Below are 23,461 nucleotides of genomic sequence, written 5' to 3'. Positions count from 1 at the left end.
TCGGGCACTGACAAGCACAGAAAGGAAGCTGAGGGGTGCTGAGGGCAGCTTGGCGCTGGCCTGCAGGCGCCCCTTGGCACCTACAGCCTGGGCACCATGAATGGCAGCAGGAGGCAGACAGGTTCCTGGGTGGAAGAGGGCAGGTCCCCAGTGAGGCCTCCACCTTCAAGCTAAGGAGGGCCTGAAGGCTGGGAGCCAGGCTGCCAGTCCTACAGACTGGAGTGGGAACTTGTGGTGCCTTTTTCAGCTTGCCTGTGGCTGGCCATGGACCAGTGGGCACGTACTTCCTCCCCTCTGGGCCCATAAAAGCCCTGGGCTTACCCAGAGTTGAACAGTTGTTGGGATGACCAGCTGCAGAGAGGAACCACTCACTTTAGGGCCTGTTTTCTGCTGAGAGCTGTGCAAACAGTGGGACGACCAGCTGCAGAGAGGAGCTACCCTTTCTGCTAGGAGCTGAACACTTGTCCGGACACCCTGGCTGTGGAAAGGAGCTGCTCCCTGCAGCTTTCCTCTGAGCTGTTCTGTTGCTCAGTGAAGCTCCTCTTTGTCTTGCTCCTGCACTTGTCTGCGTACCTTTTCTTCTGGTCACAGGACAAGAACTCAGGACCCACTGAATGGCAAGGCTAAAAGAGTTGTAACACAAACAGGGCTGAGACATGCCACTTGCCTGCCACATTGCGAGCGAAGAGAAGGAAAGAAGAGCTGTGGCTCTTCGGGAAGCCCCAGCTTGGGAGCTCCCTGAGCCAGGGCTGTGACTCCCTCTCTGGGGCCCTTTGGTTCTTGGAGTTTCAAGCTTCCAGGCACCACCACGTACTGACTTGCCCTTGGCAGGTGTGGGACCCAGGCCAGTAGCATGAGCCGAGCGCAGCCTGCCAGGTCGAGTGGGCAAAATGAGCCCAGTAGGCCTGATCAAAACTCAGGTAAAGGCACCACTGGCCAGAGGGGTTTCTGGCCAGAAAAACAACACCCCAAAGATCCTGTAACAATGGTTATTATTTTTCTGGCAGTTTTTTTCTTGTTTTCTTTGGGGAAAAAGCAAAGCTTGCTTGTTCAGGGGTAAAAACTTGAATGTCCAAGCCAAATACTGTCATGTTGAAATAAGGTAAATCAAATAGTTAACAGTTTCCCCAATGGGGCCTAGAGTGTATTGAACTTAAATTTTAAGGAGAAACAATTTGATTAGGTTTTTTTTCTTAAATGACATTTCTAGCTTCCTAGGAAGGAGTTTAGGTTTATTTTAGAAGACTGCTAAAATTTATAGTCCTGTCATTTAAAAGGTTTTGAATAAGGTCTACATGAAATATACTTTTTTTGCTTTGTGGAAAAAGCTGTGTTCTGACATTTGATTCAGTACAGAAAATACTTTTTAATACTCATAGTCTTTGAGACTGGGAGTTCTTGAACAAGGAATTCAATTTTATTTATTCTGTCTGCTGTAAATGTACTTTTTGATCAATGTTTATACTTTTAACTTCTGGATAAAGTGATGTTTTGTAAAAAGAACATTAGTTTAATGCAACAGCTTTTAAGATTTTTTTTCACGTAATACTTCTAAAAGTTATTTCTTTGAATGCCGAAATACCATTTTTAGAGTTCTTCGAAGCAGTTTAGGGGAAGATGTTACATATGATTCTGTTCATTAGTTATAGTTAAAAGTTTGCCTATAACATGGAACCATTTTCCCCAAGTTCTTCAGTTAACAAAGAATGCTTTTAAAAATGTTATTAGGCCAGGTGCGGTGGCTCATGGCTGTGATCCCAGCACTTCAGGAGGCCAAAGTGGGTGGATCACTTGAGGTCAGGAGTTCAAGACCAGCCTGGCCAACATGGTGAAACCCTGTCTCTCCTAAAAATACAAAATTAGCTGGGTGTGGTTGCCCACACCTGTAATCCCAGCTACTCAGGAGGCTGAGACAGAGCAATCCCTTGAACCTGGGAGACGGAGGTTGCAGTGAGCCGAGATGATGCCATTGCACTGCAGCTTGGGTGACAGAGCAAGACTCCATCTCAAAAACAAAAATGTTGTTGGATTTTTTTGAAGCATTAGACAAATGGGTAGTTAATTCAGAAAGAAGTTTACTTACTAGTTGCATATACATGTGTAATACTTGACATTATCAAAACACACACTATTTTCTTTGATTTCCTTCACATCTCAGAAGTACCACAGCTAGTATTTTTCCTATTTTGGATATATGGAAATTGAAATTTAGAGGGCAAAATGAATTTCCTAATGTCATACAGCCTTGTTAACTAGGAATTTAGATTTAAATAATGCTAAATTAGATTTAGAGTTAAAGTTTAGATTTGAACAAGATCCTTTCCTTGCAAAACAATGCATTCTTTATCTACTATGTTTTAGGCACTGTGGTCAGCACCGGAGATATACAGATAAGACACAAATATTGCCCTCCAGGGGTTTGAAGGTAGTGGCAGACTACCCAGTGAGGGAAGTGAGTGCAGTGGGTCCCCACTGAAGGGCCATGTAGTTCAGATATTTTTGAAGGAATGACTAGGAGAAGTTAGCCAGCTTAGTGGGTGCAGAGAGAGATGGTTAGGTAGAAAGAACAGTCAGGGAGGCCTTATGTCTTTTGGGGAGTGCTAGTATTCCCATTGTCAGTCCTGTTCTTTGCTGTGCAACCAGAGGTAGACAGTTGTGCCCTACATGGAGAAGTTTGTAAAAAGGTTTCAGAGTGCAAAAGAGAATTTAAGTAGGTGTAGAAGGCCTTGGATTGATCATGCTTTGAGTTGTAGGTCTTGGGTTTATTCACTGTAGAATTGTAGACAGGTGACTATTTCTGAGCCCCAATCACCTCATCTGTAAAATGGAAATAACATTCAATTTATAGGCAGTTAGAAGGACTAAGAAAAAGAAATGGGCTGGGTGTGGTGGCTCACACTTGTAATCCCAGCCCTTTGGGAGGCTGAGGCAGGAGGGTTGCTTGAGCCCAGGAATTTAAGACCAGTCTGGGCAATATAGCAAGACCCCATTTCTACCAAAAAAAAAAAATTCCCAAACAAATTAGGCAGGCCTAGTGCTGCATACCTGTAGTCCCAGCTAGTTGGGAGGTGGCTGAGTTGGGAGGATCGATCAATTGAGCCTGGGAGGTGGAGGCCGCAGTGAGCTGTAATCATGGTACTGCACTCCAGCCTGGAAGACAGAGCAAGACCTGTCTCAAAATGTACAAAAAAAAAAAAATGATAATTTAAAAAAAAGAAATGTAAATAAAAGCACCTAGCGTACACCAGACCTGTAAGTACTCAGTAATGGAAGATGAATTAGAAGAAGTAAAGACAATTCTTTACACATATATAAGCTTCTAAGTAGAACTGAAATATGAGTTGAATCTTATTTGAAAATACTATCAAAATATTTGGACATTTATGAAACAGCTTAGCTGAAGTGGTCTTATAATTTCATGTTTTAAAATTTAATATTTAGGAATCCTTCCATGTGGCATTTCTTAATATCCTTATTTGAAAGCAAGACTTTCTGTGTAAGATGTGATTGATAAGCTGTGGGGCTGCCACTAGTTAGTTCTTGTGTAGAATCAGTTTTGTTTGCATTGTGTTTTGTACCATGCTTATCCCCCAACACTCTGACCCAGGAATGAATTCTTACTTGGAAGACCTGGATCTATCATTTGGCTAACGGTCTAGTCTTAGACAAATTACTGGCCATTTAGGTGTTTCTTTAGTGTTAAAGTGGGACCTAATTAATTTAGCTTTAGAGAATAGAATGAAATCATGCATGGATGCACTTCTGTAAAACACAGTGTCTTCGACTGGGCTGCCACAACAAAATACAGTTGACCCTTGAACAACATGGGTCTGACCTGCGTAGGTCCACTTATCCACGGATTTTCTCCCACCCCGACACAGCAAGGCCAACCCTTTTCCCACTGTTGGAGATAAGGATGAAAATCTTTATGATGATATACTTCCACTTAATGAATAGATATATTTTTTCTTCTTGATGATTTTGTTAATATTTATTCTCCAGCTTACTTTATTGTAAGAATGCAGTATAAATGATACATATAATATACAAAATATGTGTTAATTGATGGTTTATGTTATCAGTGAGACTTCTGGTCAACAGTAGGCAATATTGGTAGTTAAATTTGGGGGGACGTGAAAAGTTATACACAGATTTTTTACTGTGTTTTGGGTGTTGGCTCTCCTAACTCTCCGGTTTTTCAAGGGTCGACTGTACTATAGACTGGGTGGCTTAAACAAAGAAATTTGTTTCTCATGGTTCCGGAGGCTAGGAAGTCCAAGACAAAGGTGCTTCCTATTCGGTTCCGGGTGAGGGCCCTCTTTCTGGCTTGTAAATGGCTGCCTTCTCACTGCAGTCCTCACATGGCCTTTTTTCTGAGCCCTGTGGGAGGAGCGAGAACCTGAGCGTTCTGGTGTTTCTTCATCTAGGGACACTAATCCTATAGGATCACGGCTCTACCATTGTGAGTTCGTGTAGCCTTAATTACTTCCTTATTCCTAGTATGGCAGTACTAGGGGTTTAGGGCTTCAACATAGGAATTTTCGAGGAACACAGTCTATATTCTGTTCAGTCTATAACATATAAAAAAGTTGGTAGTGTTCTCTCTTGATGGTTTTATGATTTGGTATTTTGTAAAAGTGAGTTAATAGAGGAATATATTGTGTTTTACTACTCTACAGAGCTGAAGGTGTATATGGGTCATTTGTGTCCATGCTTTCTAACTAATATTTATAATTAGCTACAGAAGTGGTTTACAACCAAGTTAGCATAGAAATCAGAATATTTCTGTGCTTACGGTAATTATAAATTTCATTAGCCATTCTAATAGTACATTAAGCCTATACCACTTAGTTGAATATCCTCCCAAATCATTCCAGGTTCAAATATAGTTTGGTTCTATATAGAATATCCATGTAATTCAGTAATAGTTTTTAAAAATCATTTATCGTTGAGTGCATCTTTTTTTTTTTTTGAGACAGTGTTTCGCTTTGTCACCCAGGCTGGAGTGCAGTGGTATGATCTCGGCTCACTGCAACCTCTGCCTCCAGGTTCAAGTGATTCTCCTGTCTGAGCCTCCCAAGTGGCTAGGATTACAGGCACCTGCCACCCCCACCTGGCTAATTTTTGTATTTTTAGTAGAGACAGGGTTTCACCATGTTGACCAGGCTGGTCTTGAACTCCTGACCTCAAGTGATCCACACACCTTGGCCTCCCAAAATGCTGGGATTACAGGTGTGAGCCACCGTGCCCAGCCTTAGTGCACCTTTTTATGCAGTAAAAGAAGAAGACTTTTAATTAACATGTTGAGGTTACACAGCTTTTGCAGATGGCTAAACTTCAGTTTTACATAGCAGATTTTGGAACAAAGGTGGAAGTCTTACCTTCAGAGTGTACGTGTCTTCCTTTTTTTTTTTTTTTTTTAAATTGTGGATCTCAGTATGAATTTTGAATTCCTTCTATTTGTGTTTCAAATTGTGGTGGAAGGTCTTTCCCTGGTTTCCCAGATTGATCACACTTCTGTTCTTTCTCACAGGCCAGCCCTCCAGATCTCTATATTGAAAGATTTAATATAGCTCTTGGACAATATATGGGAGCATTGCAGAGCATTGTGCCTCTTTTCATATATATGGTAAGTAAGAGCTCCTTCCTCCTTCCCAAATACCTAGGTGTATTGTTCAGAGCACAAATAGATGCAGAGAGTTAAGCATATTCTGTTTTTCTTTTACTACATTTGTGTTAGAAATGGAAATTAAGTTATTTCAGTAATGTGCGATAGTTGTTGACGTAGAAGAACTTTAATTATTTCCCCTTTTTCTGCTTTGAAATTCCATAACAATTGCTGAATAGACAAGTAGGCATTAAGATTAGCAGTCACCCACTTGAGTACTTATTTTATTTCTGCTATGTGGAAGGCACTGTGTTTGGTTCCAGAAATATAAAGATATATAAGATTTCTTGTCCTCAGAAAGTAAAATGCCAAGTAAATCATTCCATAAAAATAGAACAGTAAAACATTGCTGCCATTCTGATGATCTGTTTTATTTGGAGAGTTATGCTATGAGTATAATCTGTAGACTGTGACTTTGTTGATCAGCTTCCTCCCTGTTTTAAATATCGAGAGTCATAGAATCTTAACGTTAGTGCTCCTGTTGAATGGAGGAGCCCTTAGAAACCATGATCCCCGTTCTTCTTTATTAGACTAGTGAATGAGATGTTCAGGTTGATCCTACCTTCTGTAGCATGTAGCTTGCTGTATGTGGATAGCAATCTTAAAAATGTTATTTTCCGTAAAATGCACTAAACAAAAACAAAACAAAACTACCCCTGTCTCTAATTTAGAAGGCACTTTCCAAAAGACCATGTAGTACTTCCTGATTTTCATTTACACTTATTTCTTGGTTACTGACAACAATTTTAATAGTACGAGTTTTCTAGTCAATGTAATGCCAAAGAAACTGGTTTTTGCCTTTTACCAAGAAAGAAATGTATAAAAAGGCTTTTCTTTTGGTTTAAGTGCCAAAACTCCTTTATGAATCATGAAACTAAGGAAAAATATTGTTGATGACATTAGGAATAAGTGCATCTAGGATAGCAGAATTAACTTATTGGGAAGAGTGTAAGCCTGGGAGGTAGTAGCTACATTGTATCATTCTGGTGAAATCCTATCATGGGCTATTGATCAGGAGCGTGTTAACTAAATGTCCTGTACTGATAGAGCAAACATTTTATTTCGTGCGAGCTGACTCCTTATTCTTGCTGTTTAAAGTTTTCAGTAGAGACCAGGTATGGAAGCAGAGCTGAAAGACAGGGCCTATTTGTGGATAAAGGAGTTAAGGCTGGGTAAATAGGTTCCTTGACTTGCATGTCTGCCATTTTAATGGCATTTACCAGATAAGCATGTTGGTTAGGTGCGTGAGTAATAAAAACAAAAGTCTAATTTATCATAGTTTTGAATCAAAAGGTAAATAGCTAGTTTATTAAAACAACAATAGTTAAGACAGGAAGGTGATTCACGCTTTTCTGTATTGCCGTTGTTGCTTTCTTTAACTTTATGGTAGGATCCTGGGGTTTAAGAGGTCTGTGTCAATTAAGAATAAACGAACTTCAAACTTACTCTTTCAGCTAGCAGGATTCAAATAAGGAATCTTAGATTGTAAAGCGTAACTACAGCTTTTCTTGTAGATTAAGAGCTTGAATTTGCTTTGTAGTTACTTTTGAGAATTTGTTATGTAAATTGTTTTTATTGTCCAGAAGATAGAAATTCTTTGAACTTTGGTACTGTTTTGTTGGAAAAGTATATTAAAGAAAATAGTTTGAAATGTTAACCTACTAGTCCCATAATAAGCAAAGTTTCTTTTGATATCACAGAAACAAATTTTTTAAAACATTTGTCAAAATTAGTGTCTTTGTTAGAAGTCTGTCTATATGAATATCAAGAAACTGTCATTAAACTAGAAAATAAATTGTAACTAAGGTCTTGCTGAAAGTTACAGAGGTCAAAGACATTTATTTTTGCTTACAATTTTGGAATTTAACATTACTGTACCTGAGACAAAGTTGAAAAGAGGTAGGCTAACTTGAGTTTCTAAGTACTTCTGAAGTTTTCATACTATTTCTTTTTAATGGTTTCTAGTTACTTACAAAGAGTAGAAAGGGTACATTAAAATGCTGTGCATTCAGGTCTTAAATGTCAATAGGACAATATACCAGGAGAGAAAAGCACTATAAATGCAGAAAAATTTATTTTGGGAGTTAAACAGTTATAATATTTTTTATTCTTGAATATAACTACAGAGTCTCAAAGAGATGGCTAATTTATTTCAAAGACTTTAAGGTATACTGCCAAATCAACTTTTGCTCTAAATTTTGATTTAAAAATTTCAGTTGTGAAAATAGCTTGAAGTTTTTATTAATTTAAAAAGGGGAAAATACTTAGAAATGAAATGTGGAAGACAGCTAACTTAATCTCTTCTGATAAAATTTATGTAGAAAAAAAATAACCAGTAAAACTTGTAAAAGATAAATAAGAATGAACTTCAGACTTACTCTGAATTTCAACTATCAGAATTCACGTATGAGGCCCTACTGATGTAGGATTTTTTCTTCTTGGTCACTTTGCAAGCTGGGGACCCCTGGCTGGCAGTGCGCCACCCGGGCCTTGCTCAGCCATGCTCGGCCATGCTGATGTGCCCCAGTTCGCCTGTGTTACAGCTTGTACCCGCATTTGGCAGTTCCCAAGATCTTATACTGCGCCCAAGAAGAATGAGGATGTGCTGAACATTGGAGGGTGAGGAGGGTGGAGAAGAATTTTATTGAGCAGTGAAACAGCTTTCAGTGGAGAGGGGTTGTGGGGGTGGTCCCCCCACCCCCACCTTGTGGCTGAGTCTGAGGCCTTTTATGGACTCAGAATGGGGAGTGCATGCTGATTGGTTTGTGAATATGCAAAAAAGGTTAAAGCAAGGACACTACTCAAAGGTGGGCATAACAGTGTAAGAAACCAATTAAGAAAGGGTAGATATATGTAAAATAGGTGAAGGGTGGGGGTCAATCAGAGGGAAGTGTGCCAAACGGGAAGACAAGTTCTCAGTCCCGCCCTAGGATTTGCCTGTAGCTTGGCTTTCAGGCTTTAAACTGTCTTGGGCCTGGAGGTGGGCTTTCACCGGAGAACCACCCCTGTCTGCCTAGGCATTTGACTGCCTTCTGTCTCTATAACCTGGTATTAAAATGAATGAGAAGGCTATGGTAATTAATAATGATTGTCATTGGTGGCAGGGATAGACAGATCAAGGGAACAGAGCCCAGAAATAAGCTGAAGTAAATGTAGAAGTTTAGTAGAAAGGTGACATTTCAGATCAGTAAGGAAGGAGTAGATTTTTCCATACCTAATGTTAGGAATTTTTTTTTTTTTTTTCTGTAGAGATGGGATCTTGGTATGTTATCCAGGCTGGTCTGTAACATCCATCCACCTTGGCCTCCCAAAATGCTGGAATTAAAGGCATGAGCCTAACTAGGCACGACCACCTAGCCACTACCTTATTCTTTTTGTTTTTTAAGACGGAGTCTCGCTCTGTCACCCAGGCTGGAATGCAGTGGCCCGATCTCGGCTCACTGCAAGCCCTGCCTCCTGGGTTCACGCCATTCTCCTGCCTCAGCCTCCCGAGTAACTGGGACTACAGGCGCTCGCCACCACACCCGGCTAATTTTCTGTATTTTTAGTAGAGACAGGGTTTTGCCGTGTTAGCCAGGATGATCTCGATCTCCTGACCTCATGATCCGCCTGCCTTGGCCTCCCAAAGTGCTGGGATTACAGGCGTGAGCCACTGTGCCCGGCCTACCTTATTCTTTATAAAAAATTCTAAATGGAATAAATTTTTAAAAATGAAATGTTAGAGAACTATTATCAAAGAAATCATGCATAGTGAATGAATTTACTATGAATCATGAATAGTTAGAATGAAAAAAGGACCCAAACTTAGAAGTCATGAAAGAAAATATCAGACTATGACAATACAAAATTTGGAAACCTTTGTATAGTGAAATATCATAAGCCAAAAGTAAGTGGGAAAAAATGCAAAATTGGAAAAATATAAGACAAAAGTTTGCTTTCGTTGATAATCAGCTTTCATGAATTGGAAAAAGATAACCCTAAATTTCTGTTGAAAAATGGACAAAGCATATGAACAGACAGTTCATAGAAAAAAAAGATTATAAACATGAAAATATACCCAATATCACAATTTAAGAAATAAAATAACTTTTTTTCCGCTAACTTACTTTAGTTAGTGAAATTGGAAAGGTTTGATCAATATTCAGTTTTGGTGAATCTATAAAGAAACAAGCTCCTCACACTTTTGGTGGAAATGTAAATTGGTAAAGCCTCTTTGGAAGACTATTTCGCATTATTGTTAAGAGTTTAATATGCAAAAATCTGACTCAAGAATTGTACCTCTAGGAATTTATTATACAAATAAACTCATAAATACATACAAATATGTATATAAGAATTATGCTGGTTTTTAAAATAGCAGAACATTGAGGAACATTCGTATTATCAGTAGGGACTATTATTTAAATAATTTGTGGAAGACACAGAAAAATATGCAATTAAAAGCAACACAACTCTGTTTTTTTAGAGAAAAATCTTCCAGGATGCAACATTAAATGAAAAAGCAGGGTGCAATGCAGTGTTTAATATTTTCACACTAGTATTTTTTTTTTTTAGGGGGAAAAAAGCATATCCATGTATATGCAAGGAACATCCTAGAAAGAATATACAGAAGTTTTCCCAGTGTAGAATGGGACCTTTTGGGAATGGGTCAGAAGGTCTGCATTGAGAGACTTCTTTTTATTGCATACTCTTTTGCATGCTTTCTGTTTTTTAACCATGTGCATCTTATTTTTATATTTTTTTTTAAAGAGAGACACGTGTGTTAAGAATTCAGTGGCTGGGCTCACATCTGTGATCCCAGCTGCTCAGGTGGCTGAAGTGGGAGGCCAGGTGTTTGAGACCAGCCTGGGCAATTGAGTGAAACACTATCTCCAAAAAAATTTTTTTAAATTGAGAGAATCAGTGAGTAAGTTAACATTCCTCTATGTATTTTCTACTCTTCTGCATTAACACTTAAATATGAAAAACTTTTTTTGCCAGGTGTGGTGGCTCACGCCTGTAATCCCAGCACTTTGGGAGGCAGAGGCTGGCGGATCACCTGAGGTCAGGAGTTTGAGACCAGCCTGACCAATGTGATGAAACCCCATCTCTACTAAAAATACAAAAATTAGCCAGGTGTGGTGGTATACGCCTGTAATCCAAGCTACTCAGGAGGCTGAGACAGGAGAATCACTTGAACCCGGGAAGCAGAGGTTGCAGTGAGTGGAGATCGTGCCATTGCACTCCAGCCTGGGCAACAAGAACAAAACTCTGTCTCAAAAAAAAAAAAAAAAGAAAAAAAGAAAAACTTTGACTTGCCAGTAATTCTAGTCAGGATTTCAGCTGCAAGAAACAGAAAACATGATTCAAAGTGATTTAAGTAAATAATGAAGAGTATTAGCTCTTATAATAAAACTCCAGAAATAAGGCTGTGTCCAGGGTTGGTTGAATCTGTGGTTCAATAGTATTACTAAGGACTTGATTTTTGGTCTCTCTGCTGTCCGTAACAGATGTTTTATCCTGTTCTCTGTCACGGGCGTCTTTGTGAAGAGACCACCAACAGGCTTTTGTGTGAGCAATACAGCTTTTTAGTCACCTGGATGCAGGTGGGCTGAATTCGAAAAGAGTCAGCGAAGGGAGATGAGCTGGGGCAGTTTTATAGGATTTGTGTAGGTAGTGGAAAATTACAGTCAAAGGGGTTGTTCTGTGGCGGGCAGGGGTCACAAGGTGCTCGGACCAGGAGCTCCGCGGGGAGCTTCTGAGACTCATTGTCCAGGAGAAGGCATTTCACAAGATAATGTCCTCAGTTAAGGCAGAAACCGGACATTTTCACTTCTTTTGTGATTTTTCAGTTGCGTTAGGCCATCTGGATGTATACATGCAGGCTTGGGCTCAGAGGCCTGACATTCCCCTCATGGTTATAAGATGACTGCAGGAGATTTTTCCCCCACACCACAATTTCTCTAAGTCTGCTTGGGCTGCCTTGAGTGTGTACTTCTGAACCAAAGGTGGTCCCCAGGGAATGCCAGAAGCTGAATGACTTAATCAGTGAAATTGAGCGTGTGCTGGGGAGTCAACCAGTGCATGTCCACAGCCTGCTTTCAACCCAGATCATTGATAAACAGGGTACTTTTCATTAGTGTTTCTCCATGTTGTCTTTTGGTGATGTATTTTTAAAGGGTATTCCACACAGTGTGGTTCTACAATGTTTGTACATCCCTGTCTAGTTAATGTTGGATATCTCCCAGTGTTCTTTTGCAGATGTATGGTTCAAAACATTTTTTTATGCTTTCAACCCCGTGCCAGAAAGACAAGTAACTAATAGTTGCATGCCTTTTGTTGTTGGATGTTGAGTTTTTCTGCTTTAATTGATGCCTTTTATGCATTGTTTTCTAAAATATTTAGTGCTCCAGTTCATTAGACTAATCATTTCCCCAATTAATACACAAAAAAGATTTTATTTTATTTTTCAGAATAAGTTTTACATCGAAACCAAGCTTAACAGAGACTTAAAAGATGACCTTATAAAGCTGTTTACGGAACATGTTGCAGAAAAGCACATTTACAGCCTAATGCGTAAGTAATTCAGCTTATAGGGGTGAGATAACACTAGCAATGATCTTTCCTTTTTCTTTTTTTTTTGGTCTGAGAGCATTGTCACGTAAACCCCAATGTTAACATCTTCTGAACCAGATAGCAGGAAGTGTTGAAGCCCACCTGAGACACTGCAGAATTAAAAATGGGACTTGAAGGTCACCCGGTGAGCTGTGAGCACCTTGACCAGGTCATTGGACAGTGCCCTTGTGTCTGCCCTGAGAACCTGTTGCCCCCTCCCCCCCCCGCCCCTTTTTCCTGACAGTAGGGAAAGTATTATTAAGAAGTTCACTTCTAACTTTACTACTAGTAACTCTAGAAGGAATACGGTGTTATTTCTTTGAAATGGTAGTACAGAATCCTCTGATTTTTACTCTAGTGCAGAAACTCTTCTCTAGTCTGGTTCTGTCATTTATTCTCTATTTTAGGCAAACGTCTTTGCCTCTTGTGGCCCTGAGTTTTCTCTCCTGTGAATTAGGATTTGTAAAACATTTCATGTGCCTGTGTAGATTATTAAGAACATTAAGCTCAGTTCGTTTCTCCTCTTCCCATTCTTTTTTTTTTTTGAGACGGAGTCTCGCTCTGTCGCCTAGACTAGAGTGCAGTGGTGCGATCTCGGCTCACTGCAAGCTCCGCCTCCCGGGTTCACGCCATTCTCCTGCCTCAGCCTCCCGAGTAGCTGGGATTACAGGCGCCCGCAACCATGCCTGGCTAATTTTTTCTATTTTTAGTAGAGATGGGGTTTCACCATGTTGGCCAGGATGGTCTCAATCTTTTGACCTCGTGATCCACCCATCTCGGCCTCCCAAAGTGCTGGGATTACAGGTGTGAGCCACTGCACCTGGCCTCTCCTCTTCCCATTCTTGAGTCCTCTTCCCCCTCGCAGTAGGTAGCATCTCATTCTACCTTTCCTGAAAGAATATACTTCTCCAGGTGGAGTTAGGAAGTCCCTGTAACCTAATGTCTCAGTGTCCTCAGTGTCTTTTTAAAGCTCCTATCTTATGTGACACATCAAGTCATTTTTTCAAATGTGGCACATATTTGGGTTGGCAGTATGTGTTTTTGCTTTCCTTTGAGCCATAATTAGCGTTCACCACAATGAACTTTTACCAGAATTTACAAAAGAATTGTTCTAAGCTTGACCATAAACTTTTTTTTTTCCATTTTTGATGTTAAATTAAGTGAAGGAATTATCAAGCATGGGGCTAGTTTAGAAAGGCAGGGTTTTTTTTTCAAAGAATACTGTAGTTGAAGATAATATACATTTCATTATTATGTTCCAATTTTTTTTTGTAAGGCTGGGAGATGTTTATAAACATCTTTAAACATTGTCTTGGCCGGGCGCAGTGGCTCACGCCTGTAATCCCAGCGCTTTGGGAGGCTGAGGCTGGCGGATCACGAGGTCAGGAGATCGAGATCATCCTGGCTAACACGGTGAAACCCCGTCTCTACTGAAAATACGAAAAAAAATTAGCCGGGCGTGGTGGCGGGCGCCTGTAGTCCCAGCTACTTGGGAGGCTGAGGCAGGGGAATGGCATGAACCCGGGATGTGGAGCTTGCAGTGAGCCGAGATCGCATCACTGCACTCCAGCCTGGGCGACAGAGCAAGACTCCGTCTCAAAAAAAAAAAAAAATTGTCTCATGAGGTATTCCAGGTATTATAACCACTTAAGTATTTCCTGATACTGACATTGCCTTTTTGCTTTCATGACAGGATAGAGCATTTTGAAATCTTGGTAAAATTCTGTAGAGAAATGCTACCATTTGGTAGAAAAAGCCGGTCTAGTTTGTAAATATATTTTTATATTTGCCAGTAATTTGGAAACTAATTTTATTGGACGTATGCAAAGAGAATATCCAAGAGAGAATATAGTAGTCCAGAGCTGGTGAGAGAAAACATAATCATAATCATGTTGTCCGGTTTTCAATAAAAATTACACTTAAAGGTGGATATACCTTTTTATTTCCAAGTAAACAGAAAAGGTCCTTAAGCTTTGGTAAATTGGAAAAAACTGAGTTTATCAGATACTTATTGAGCAGTTGTTAGGCATTGTACTTAGAGAAGTGATGACTGGCCTCATTGGTTTGGGCTTCAGAACAACAAGGGACAATGTTTAACTGTATTATGTGGGTGATCATCAAAAGGTTTTTAAACACACACGCACTGCTTGTATGTGGTAGGACCTATATTTTACAAATATTTAATTCTCCTAACCCTATAAGATAGGTATAGTCATTACCTCCATTTTGTAGATGGAGAAACGGAGACAAAGAGAGGTTAAAGTTTAAACCAGAATAGCACAGCTATTAATGTCGTTTCTACTTAACACATTTTTATATTACTTACCCCTTTACTGCAGCAAAACAAATAACTACATTCAATTTCTGTAACTTTCTACAATCTGATCAGTAATTTCCTTCCCGTGGCTTCAGATAGATCTGGAAAACTAGTGTTCCATTTATTATTGGTGTGTAACAAATCATCCAAAAATACAGTGGCTTAAAACAACAGTCTTTTATTTTGCTCTGCAGTTTGGGAGGGCTTGGGGTGGGGTAGCTTATCTCTGTTCTGCTCAGCATTGTCTGATGTGGCTCAGCTGGGGGCTGGCACTTTCAGTGTGACTCATTCACATGGCTGGTAAGTTGGTGCTAGCTTTTGGTTCCTCTGTTTCCTTCATGAGTGAGTATCTCAAGATACAGGAAATGGAAACTGCTGGTATCTTAGGTCCTTGGCTCAGAAACTGGCACAGTGCCACTTTTGCTGTATTCTGCTGGGCGAGGGTCACAGAGCCCAAATTCCAGGAGAGAGGAATGTATCCCACCTCTTGATAAAAGGCATGTCGGCTGGGTGCCATGGCTCACACCTGTAATCCCAGCACTTTGGGAGGCCGAGGCAGGTGGATTACTTGAGGTCAGGAGATCGAGACCAGCCTGGTCAACATGGTGAAACCTCGTCTCTACTAAAAATACAAAAATTAGCCAGGTGTGGTGGCACGCGCCTGTAATCCCAGCTACTTGGGAGGCTGAGGCAGGAGAATCACTTGAACCCAGGAGTCAGAGGTTGCAGTGAGCCAAGATCACCACCGCACTCCAGCCTGGCTACAGAGTGAGACTCCGTCTCAAAAAAAAAAAAAAAAGTTTGTCAGAAGAATTTGGGAGCCACGTCTTAAAAACAACACAAAAATGTAAGATGAATACTGTCTGTTAATAAAGAATCAGTTCTTGATTGCCCCATATTATTCATTATTAGTATGTTTCATGAATGAAGACAATGACTTCTTACTGGGAATAAAACTAGTTTTCTGTCAGCTCCATGGTATAATCATTTTTATGCATATTTGCTTATAAAATAAAGTGGCTTCTATTTTTGGCTGAAAGTAAACTACTAGGATCTATTGTTAATCAAAGTATTTACGTTGTATGTTGGTGTTTCTGAGCAAATGTAACAAATGTGTAGCATGGGGTTAATTAATGGTAGAAAATTTCCTGGGAAAATATAGTGTGTTGACTTTTGCAGCAGCAGATTTATAGTTCAGTTTGCACAGTGTTCTAAATAGTTACGTTTTAGTTAATTTTCTTAGTCAGTTCTGCCTTTTAGATCAAACCATTGTAGTTTGAAATTTTTTGAAGCCAAGAGTATTTTCAGTTTTACGAATTGCTTTTCACATTAATAAAGGAGAGAGTCTCCTGAGCAAGTGTGTAGCACTGAGGGATACTTGAAAGAGCAGAGGAGCTTGGTTCTGGTCCCAATTCAGGTATCAAAAGGTGTGTGACTTTCAGCAAGACACTTAACCTGTCTAGATTTTAGGATTAGAAGTTATCTATTCTAGTGTTTAAACTATACGGCTTATTGATATCTGTGGGATGATTGTTGTGTATAAGCAAGCATTTCGGTGTTGGTATGGTGAAGTAGAGTACAGAATTTAGAGTGAAACACAAGTTCTCAAACTTCTTCCGCCTCTAGCTAGCTAGCTCTGTGACTTCAGATGAATTATTCAGTGATGGGTTTTTATTTTGGCCTCAGTTTCCTCACTTGTTAAAAATAAAAAGGTAGATGATAAAGCTTGTGAGAATTAAATATATGTAAAGTACGTAGCACTTACTAAATGCTCAGTACTCTTTTCTCTCTCAAGTTACCACCCCCAAACTCCCATTTCTTTTTCCTTAAAAGGGGAGATTAACTAGAAAATCTTTTAAGTTTTAAACACTGTTTTCCTAAAATCATTTTAAATTTATTTCAAATTAATTTATGTACATTTTATGTATATATCTTTGTATTATATTTATCATTTCTTTATAGCTATCAAATTTGACATAGGGGATTTCAGTTATGGTAGGAGTTGTTTGCAAATGTATATACTTGACCACATAATGAATATGTGGTTGAATACGAAGAGTTAGTGGGAGCAAGGCTAATTGGAGGCCAAAATGGTGAAAAGGTTAGGAAGATGGATTAATAGAACTTTGAAAACCTAACAAACACTTAGAATTTAAATTTTTAAACACTGCATTTTAAAGCAACATGATTTTCTGAAATGCTTAGCATTTGTCTATGCCAAGCTTGTTCAACCCATGGCCTGCGGGCCGCGTGTGGCCCAGTACGGCTTTGAATGCTGCCCAACACAAATTCGTAAACTTTTTTTGTATTAGACAGTGTCTCGCTGTGTTACCCAAGCTGGAGTGCAGTAGCGGGATCTTGGCTCACTGCAGCCTCCGCCTCCCAGGTTCAAGCAATTCTCTGCCTCAGCCTCCTGAGTAGCTGGGATTACAGGCACCTGCCACCACGCCTAGCCAATTTTTTTGTATTTTTAATAGAGACGGGGGTTTCACCAAGTTGGCCAGGTTGGTCTTGAACTCCTGACCTTGTGTTCCACCTACCTCAGCCTCCCAAAGTGTTGGGATTACAGGCGTGAGCCACTGTGCCCAGCCTGTAAATTTTCTTAAAACGAGTTTTTTTGCAATTTTTTTTTAAGCTCATCAGCTGTCAGTGTATTTTATGTGTGGCCCAAGACAGTTCTTCTTCTAGTGTGGGCCAGGGGAGCCAAAAGACTGGACACCCCTGGTGGTCTATGCCATTCAAAATTGTAACTATCTACTGATGATAAAATTGGAAGGATAGACTTGAACAGTGACTGCATCTCTGATGGCCATCATATATATTCAAACATAACTCAAATTGTACGTTTGAGACTGTAAAATCCTTATTGGCCTAGTAAGATGTCATTTCTCTTTTTAGAAAGGCATGAACAGAACAAAATCAGTTTATATGTGATGTTACAAGCCTGGCTGAGGGTAAAATCCTACTAAGTTTTTTGTTGTTATTAGCAAATGCAGCTCTTTGAGATAAATTAAAAATGAATCATTTTAGGTCAGTAGTATCTGTTGTGTTCACTTATCAATGGAATTCACTTGTATTTGTTAGTGATCTAATCTAGAGGAATTATTCTTACTCGTTAAAAACTTTTTAAAAATGTTTGTGTGGCCAGTAGATAACCTAAAAGAAAACTGTCTCTGTTGTCATGTTCAGAGTCAGGGTCACCAAAGACATGAAAATGAGAAAGATGAGCCATTATCATCCCTTGCCCTTAGCTCTTGTAAGAAAATAGTAGATGTAGCTATAGCATTTGTGGAAATGAATTTCTGTCTCTGATCACAGTTACCAAATAATTACTAATGGTGTTTTGGGGGAAGGAGAAATGATTGAGGGAGATTATCATATGATACTTTATTCTCCAAATGTAATGGAAGCACTTTCAACTCACTTATAAAGTATCATTCATGATACATTATACTAGTGCTTTTAGAAAGCTTTACTTACTTTTCAGAACCTTCGTGAATTGATTCATTTCCATTAGTGGCCAGCAGACCTTCACATATTTTAGCTACTGCAGTGGATTAAAAAAATAAAATCCTTAGTTATATAAACGTTTGATTGGTTTATTGGACTGTTCCTTTCTTACAATTGTTTATGTTTTAGGAGTCTTTGGGAGAAACAGTAATAGAGAAATCTTGACAGTCAATATGTGTTACATTCTTTTTAACCTGTTTTCTTATTTCAGCTTTACTTTTAGAAGCCCAGTCAACACCATTTCAGGTCACACCTTCAACTATGGCAAATATTGTGAAAGGCCTGTATACTCTCAGACCAGGTAAACATTTCTCATTTCTGTTGGGATTGGAACTGTTTGTTACAGCCTTTTCCAAGAGGGCAGTGGTTCTGTATGTGTTTTGTGAGGCTTAATGTTACTTGGATTTGCTGGAGCAAAAAAATTGAGCAGATACTCATCATTGTGAAATGTAAACTCAGAGCTCAGTTGGAATGTTCTCTGCTAGTGGAAACCAACTAGTGTGGTTTTTGCAGAACCTGTGAGGGAAATACAAGAAATAAATTGTAGGATACACTTTGGATAAAATTGAATCTCATGTTTGGTCTTAGTTTCTTCTTTACTTCCTGCCTCACGCTGCACATACTCACAGACATCCACATTCACAACCCCGTCGTCTTAGGCCTGTTAAGTAACTTGCAAAGAATCTAGAAGTGTTGATAAAGTTACAGTCATTTTGTAAGGATGTTCTGGGGAGAGAGACAATCACAAGAACCAAAGCAAATACCAAAGATCACTATAGTCAAAAGCATGGTTTTTAAATTCTTAATGTGTCTCTCTTAGAATAAAACATTATAAATTTAAAGGAATCCCAAGGAGCTTTTGTATATATCTTTCTATAAGCCGGAACCTCAAACTTGTCATAGAGTTGTCTAGCAACTTATAAATGTCCATGGGAGAGAGATTACAAAAGTTATCAGGATAGAACGTTGTTCTACAGTCTATAAATACAAGGAATGCTTTTTAGATAGTAATTACCTTTTTGTGAAATTCTTTTGTTGTTTGAGGATTAAACGAGATAAAACATGATATAAAGAGCTTAACGCACAGTACCTGATAACATAATAAGCATGCAAACATTCACTGCTGTTATTACTATCCATTTGAGTTTAATGGTTATTTTAATTAATTGATGGCTTGTTTGCTTAATTAATTTAAACGACCTGTCAGAATTTAGCAAGCTAAAATGGAAACCCAAGTGAAAACTGGTACTAGTAGACTGATTTTAGAAATACCTTCTTAGGCTGGGTGTGGTGGCTCACACCTGTGATGCCCAGCACTTTGGGAGGCCGAGGCGGGCAGATCACAAGGTCAGGAGATCCAGACCATCCTGGCTGACACGGTGAAACCTCGTCTCTACTAAAAATACAAAAAAATTAGCCTGGCATGGTGGTGGGCGCCTGTAGTCCCAGCTACTTCCTGAGCTGATCGTACCACTGCACTCCAGCCTGGGCGATAGAGTGAGACTGCATCAAAACAAAACAAAACCCTTAGGCTACTTTAAATGATTAATGACATCTAGAGTATTCAAATTTATTGTTAAATTTGGATCTAGGGTTTGAGCTTTACTTTCTGTGATTTTTAACAGAAATTACTTGTATAAAGTAGTAAAGATTTTCTTGCATATGTCCAATAAACTGATACTTTTCTGTATCTAGTTTCTCAGAATTTTACAGCAGTGTGATGAAGATGGCTCCTGAAATAGTGTGTGTGTCTACCAGGTTATGAATGATTTTTTTTTTCTTTTGAAAGCATCTAAGTGCAGTATGACAAATTCTGCCTCCCAAGTAGGCAGCTTTATAAGCACTGGCTTTTATCATACGTAACAAAATTGCAAAATAAAGTTTATCACTAAAGGTAGAAAAGTATTGTGGGTACATGTTTATCTAAATGCTATTTTATCCAGGTTCAAGCTCTTGTAATAGGATCTATACTACTTGTAAGTAGAATTCTATATTTGAGAATTGTCCTTTTGAAAAGGTGAATTTTATCACATACTAACCTTTTGCTGCCCTGTGCATTTTCTGAGATACTTGAAAACATATTTTGACATTTACATGTTTTGCCAGTACCCATTATGTTCCTGCTTTTTATTAAAGCCATTTTATTCACCTGACAGATTAAGATTAGAATATTTTAAAAGTTGAATTTTGAAAGCAAAAGTTTGTTCCACTGCAGTAGTTCGCAAGTGCTGGTCTTTGTATGACTGCATCTGAGTCACTTAAGAAGGCTTTTTAAACTCTAGATTCGTGGGCTGTAATCCTTGGAGATTCGATGACTTACCATTTTTGGCATCCATTCTTTAGAAATAGTTCCAGCAATCCTATTCTGCCTGTTTTCATTTAATACACACACTTTGTTTCTTCATCTTTATTTTGTGGCAGATGGGTTTGACTTTGCCAGCTCTGATTAGTGGTTCTCCGTAGCACTGTATTGAGACTCTTAGCGAAGCCATATTTGAGCTGGACTGGAAGGAGGGAAACATTTTGCCACGAGTTTCTCCCAAGGCGTGACTGAATGGATTGGTCCTTGTATCATTTGCAGTGCTTATTTGCCAACTTTAATTAGCTATTCTCCTGTTAGATGTTTTATTAACTTCTACTTTTTTACTTACCACAGAGCAAATGTTCCACAGCACCAAGCGTGGCTTTTTCTGATTTATAATCATTTACTCAGATTATCGTTTTTAAAGTGATTCAAAAGCATTAATATTTTTATAGTTTTTGACATGTGTAGCCAAAATGTTTTCCAAGAGGAAAAATGTGAAAGGACTAGATTAAAACAATTCAAAATGAGTAATAGTGTTAATTGAGGACCACCACCAAGGAAGGGAAATACTGGTTTCCCCATGCCCTTGATACAGGTGGGTGTTAATTCTCTTTAATGTTCACTGAATAAAAAGGAGAGAGTATATTTATTTTAGCTTCAATTTTTAAAAATATTAACAGGGCTATTCTGTTTCTATTATTATAGGTTCTTTCACTCATTTATCTGGTCTTACTGATCTGTACATATTCGTTATAATAAAGATACTAATTCATCTTTGTCATATCTGGTGCAAGTGTTTTCTTGTGACTTCTTTGCCTTATTTTCTATAGTCTCCTGAGCTTTTAAAAAATGATTTGATAACCACTTTTTTTTTTTACTGTTGTTTATATATATTTGCTGTAATTGAACATGGCTCAAAAAATATTTTCAAAGTACTAACCAGTTACCTCCAGCCCACTTATTAAACGTTCAGTCCCTCCTACCTTTTGTGCTGCCTCTTTTTTTAAATATGTCTACTTATTATTTGTACTGTTCTATTCTTGGGCTATATATTATTTTAATTAATGGCTAATAAGGCTGATATTTACACCAAGTCCCCTCCCACTCAGAATTATTTGGTAATCACATTCATGTTTTCCTCCATACTTATAATTTTCTGTAAGATTTGTTCAAAAATTCCCTAGGGGTTTTCACTAAATTCTGTTAAATCAGTAAAATAAAAATGGCTTTCTTCATACTATAAAATTCTTTTTTTTTTTTGAGACGGAGTCTCGCTCTGTCGCCCAGGCTGGAAGTGCAGTGGTGCGATCTCGGCTCACTGCAAGCTCCGCCTCCTGGGTTCACGCCATTCTCCTGCCTCAGCCTCCTGAGTAGCTGGGACTACAGGTGCCCGCCACCATGTCCGGCTAATTTTTTGTATTTTTAGTAGAGATGGGGTTTCACCATGTTAGCCAGGATGGTCTTGATCTCCTGACCTCGTGATCCACCTGCCTCGGCCTCCCAAAGTGCTGGGACTACAGGTGTGAGCCACCGCACCCGGCCTGTAAAATTCTTTTTAGAAGGGAAATTTAACTTTGTATGTTCTTTACCAGAATGGGATTGCACTAATTTTTTCCCCTGCTTTAAATTTGGCTTACTATATATTTTAAAAGAAAACTTTCCCTTTTCCATTTAATTTGATGTGTTTATATGATTTCCTTAATGAATTGTTTCCTTTCCTCACAGAGTGGGTTCAGATGGCTCCAACTCTATTTTCTAAATTTATTCCAAACATTCTCCCTCCGGCGGTGGAATCTGAACTTTCTGAATATGCTGCTCAAGATCAGAAATTTCAAAGAGAACTTATACAGAATGGTTTTACAAGGCAAGTTGTTTTTTTTTCCTTTAGTGGTCAAATATGTCCATTTCCCTAGGCCAGTCTGGCTTGACATGGGAGAAATGGTAAGGTTCTGAGAATGGGAGGTAACTGGCCAAGAGTCTTGCTGCTGCAAGAAGACATTAGCTCCTTGTCTGTAGAAATGTTGAAGCTAGGTTTTGATTTTGTGGAAGCTGCTCTTCATTACGTATGTTTTGTTTTTGAGATGGAGTCTTGCTCCGTTGTCCAGGCTGGAATGCAGTGGCACAATCTCGGCTTACCACAACCTCCACCTCCTGGGTTCAAGCAGTTCTCCTGCCTTAGCCTCCCAAGTAGCTGGGATTACAGGCGTGTGCCACCACCACACCTCGCTAATTGTTTTGTATTTTTAGTAGAGATGGGGTTTCACCATGTTGGCCAGGCTGGTTCCAAACTCCTGACCTCAAGTGATCCGCCTGCCTAGGCCTTCCAAAGTGCTGGGATCATAGGCATGAGCCACCATGCCCGGCCCATACATTTTGAAGAAGGGATTTCCCACTGAGTGAGCAGTTAGGTGGGCAAGCTCCAGGAGCTCTTTCAACTTTGATTTTCTTGTATTAGTCCTGTACATATGGAAAAACATTATAGAACTTTTATGATCTGTTATAATGTACTTTTATGACTAACCTAGCATAGAGGCTTTAAATTCTGTATTTCATACTTCCCCTTTTGCCCTAAATGCTAGTGGTTTTTTCTTAAGTAGGGCATCTCTTTATTTACCTTTCTTGGTTTTGATAATTTTTCTAAAGTTTTTGCGCTTAATTATCGTGGTCATATCCCAAAAAATCTTGCAGAGTGCATTTTTCAACTAAAATACATTTTTATAAAATTTTTGTGATTCCCCCTGAGAAAATAGCCTATATCAGCAAATCATTTAAGGGCACAGTAATAGCTTCCATTTTTATAATCCTTACTCTTAGCACACTTCTATGTATCTTCTCATTTGGCTTCCTGACAGGAAGAAAGTTGTGGAAAGGAACACGCTTGAGGTATCTTAGGCATAGTCATGTCTACAAATAGTAGGTTGAGTGTTGACTCACTTATCTGGCTAGAGCTGGGGCTGGGCATTTTTTCAAAGGGTCTGAGGCCAAACTGAATTTCAGAAAAACAAGCCTTGACTAAAGTCACTGTTATGAAGTCTCAGATTAGGGACAAAAGCAGGTAATTTGTTGG

General features: G+C 39.1%; 1 protein-coding gene across 2 annotated transcripts in view; it reads left to right on the top strand.

The window, feature by feature from the left end:
• CACUL1 (CDK2 associated cullin domain 1) overlaps positions 1 to 23,461 on the top strand; it is a 76,182-nt gene that overhangs the window by 42,571 nt on the left and 10,150 nt on the right. For both annotated transcript variants that reach the window (XM_004050175.5, XM_019035280.4), the window contains exons 4-7: positions 5,534 to 5,629; positions 12,121 to 12,223; positions 18,301 to 18,390; positions 22,120 to 22,258. In XM_004050175.5, coding sequence (XP_004050223.1) covers positions 5,534 to 5,629; positions 12,121 to 12,223; positions 18,301 to 18,390; positions 22,120 to 22,258 — 428 coding nt within the window. The remainder of the gene's footprint in view (positions 1 to 5,533; positions 5,630 to 12,120; positions 12,224 to 18,300; positions 18,391 to 22,119; positions 22,259 to 23,461) is intronic.

The sequence above is a fragment of the Gorilla gorilla genome, chromosome 8 (assembly GCF_029281585.2).
Source record: "Gorilla gorilla gorilla isolate KB3781 chromosome 8, NHGRI_mGorGor1-v2.1_pri, whole genome shotgun sequence".
In the NCBI taxonomy this organism is placed as follows: Eukaryota; Metazoa; Chordata; class Mammalia; order Primates; family Hominidae; genus Gorilla; species Gorilla gorilla.
Note: the sequence above shows the minus strand (reverse complement) of the source record. Positions and strands in the feature narration are given on the sequence as shown.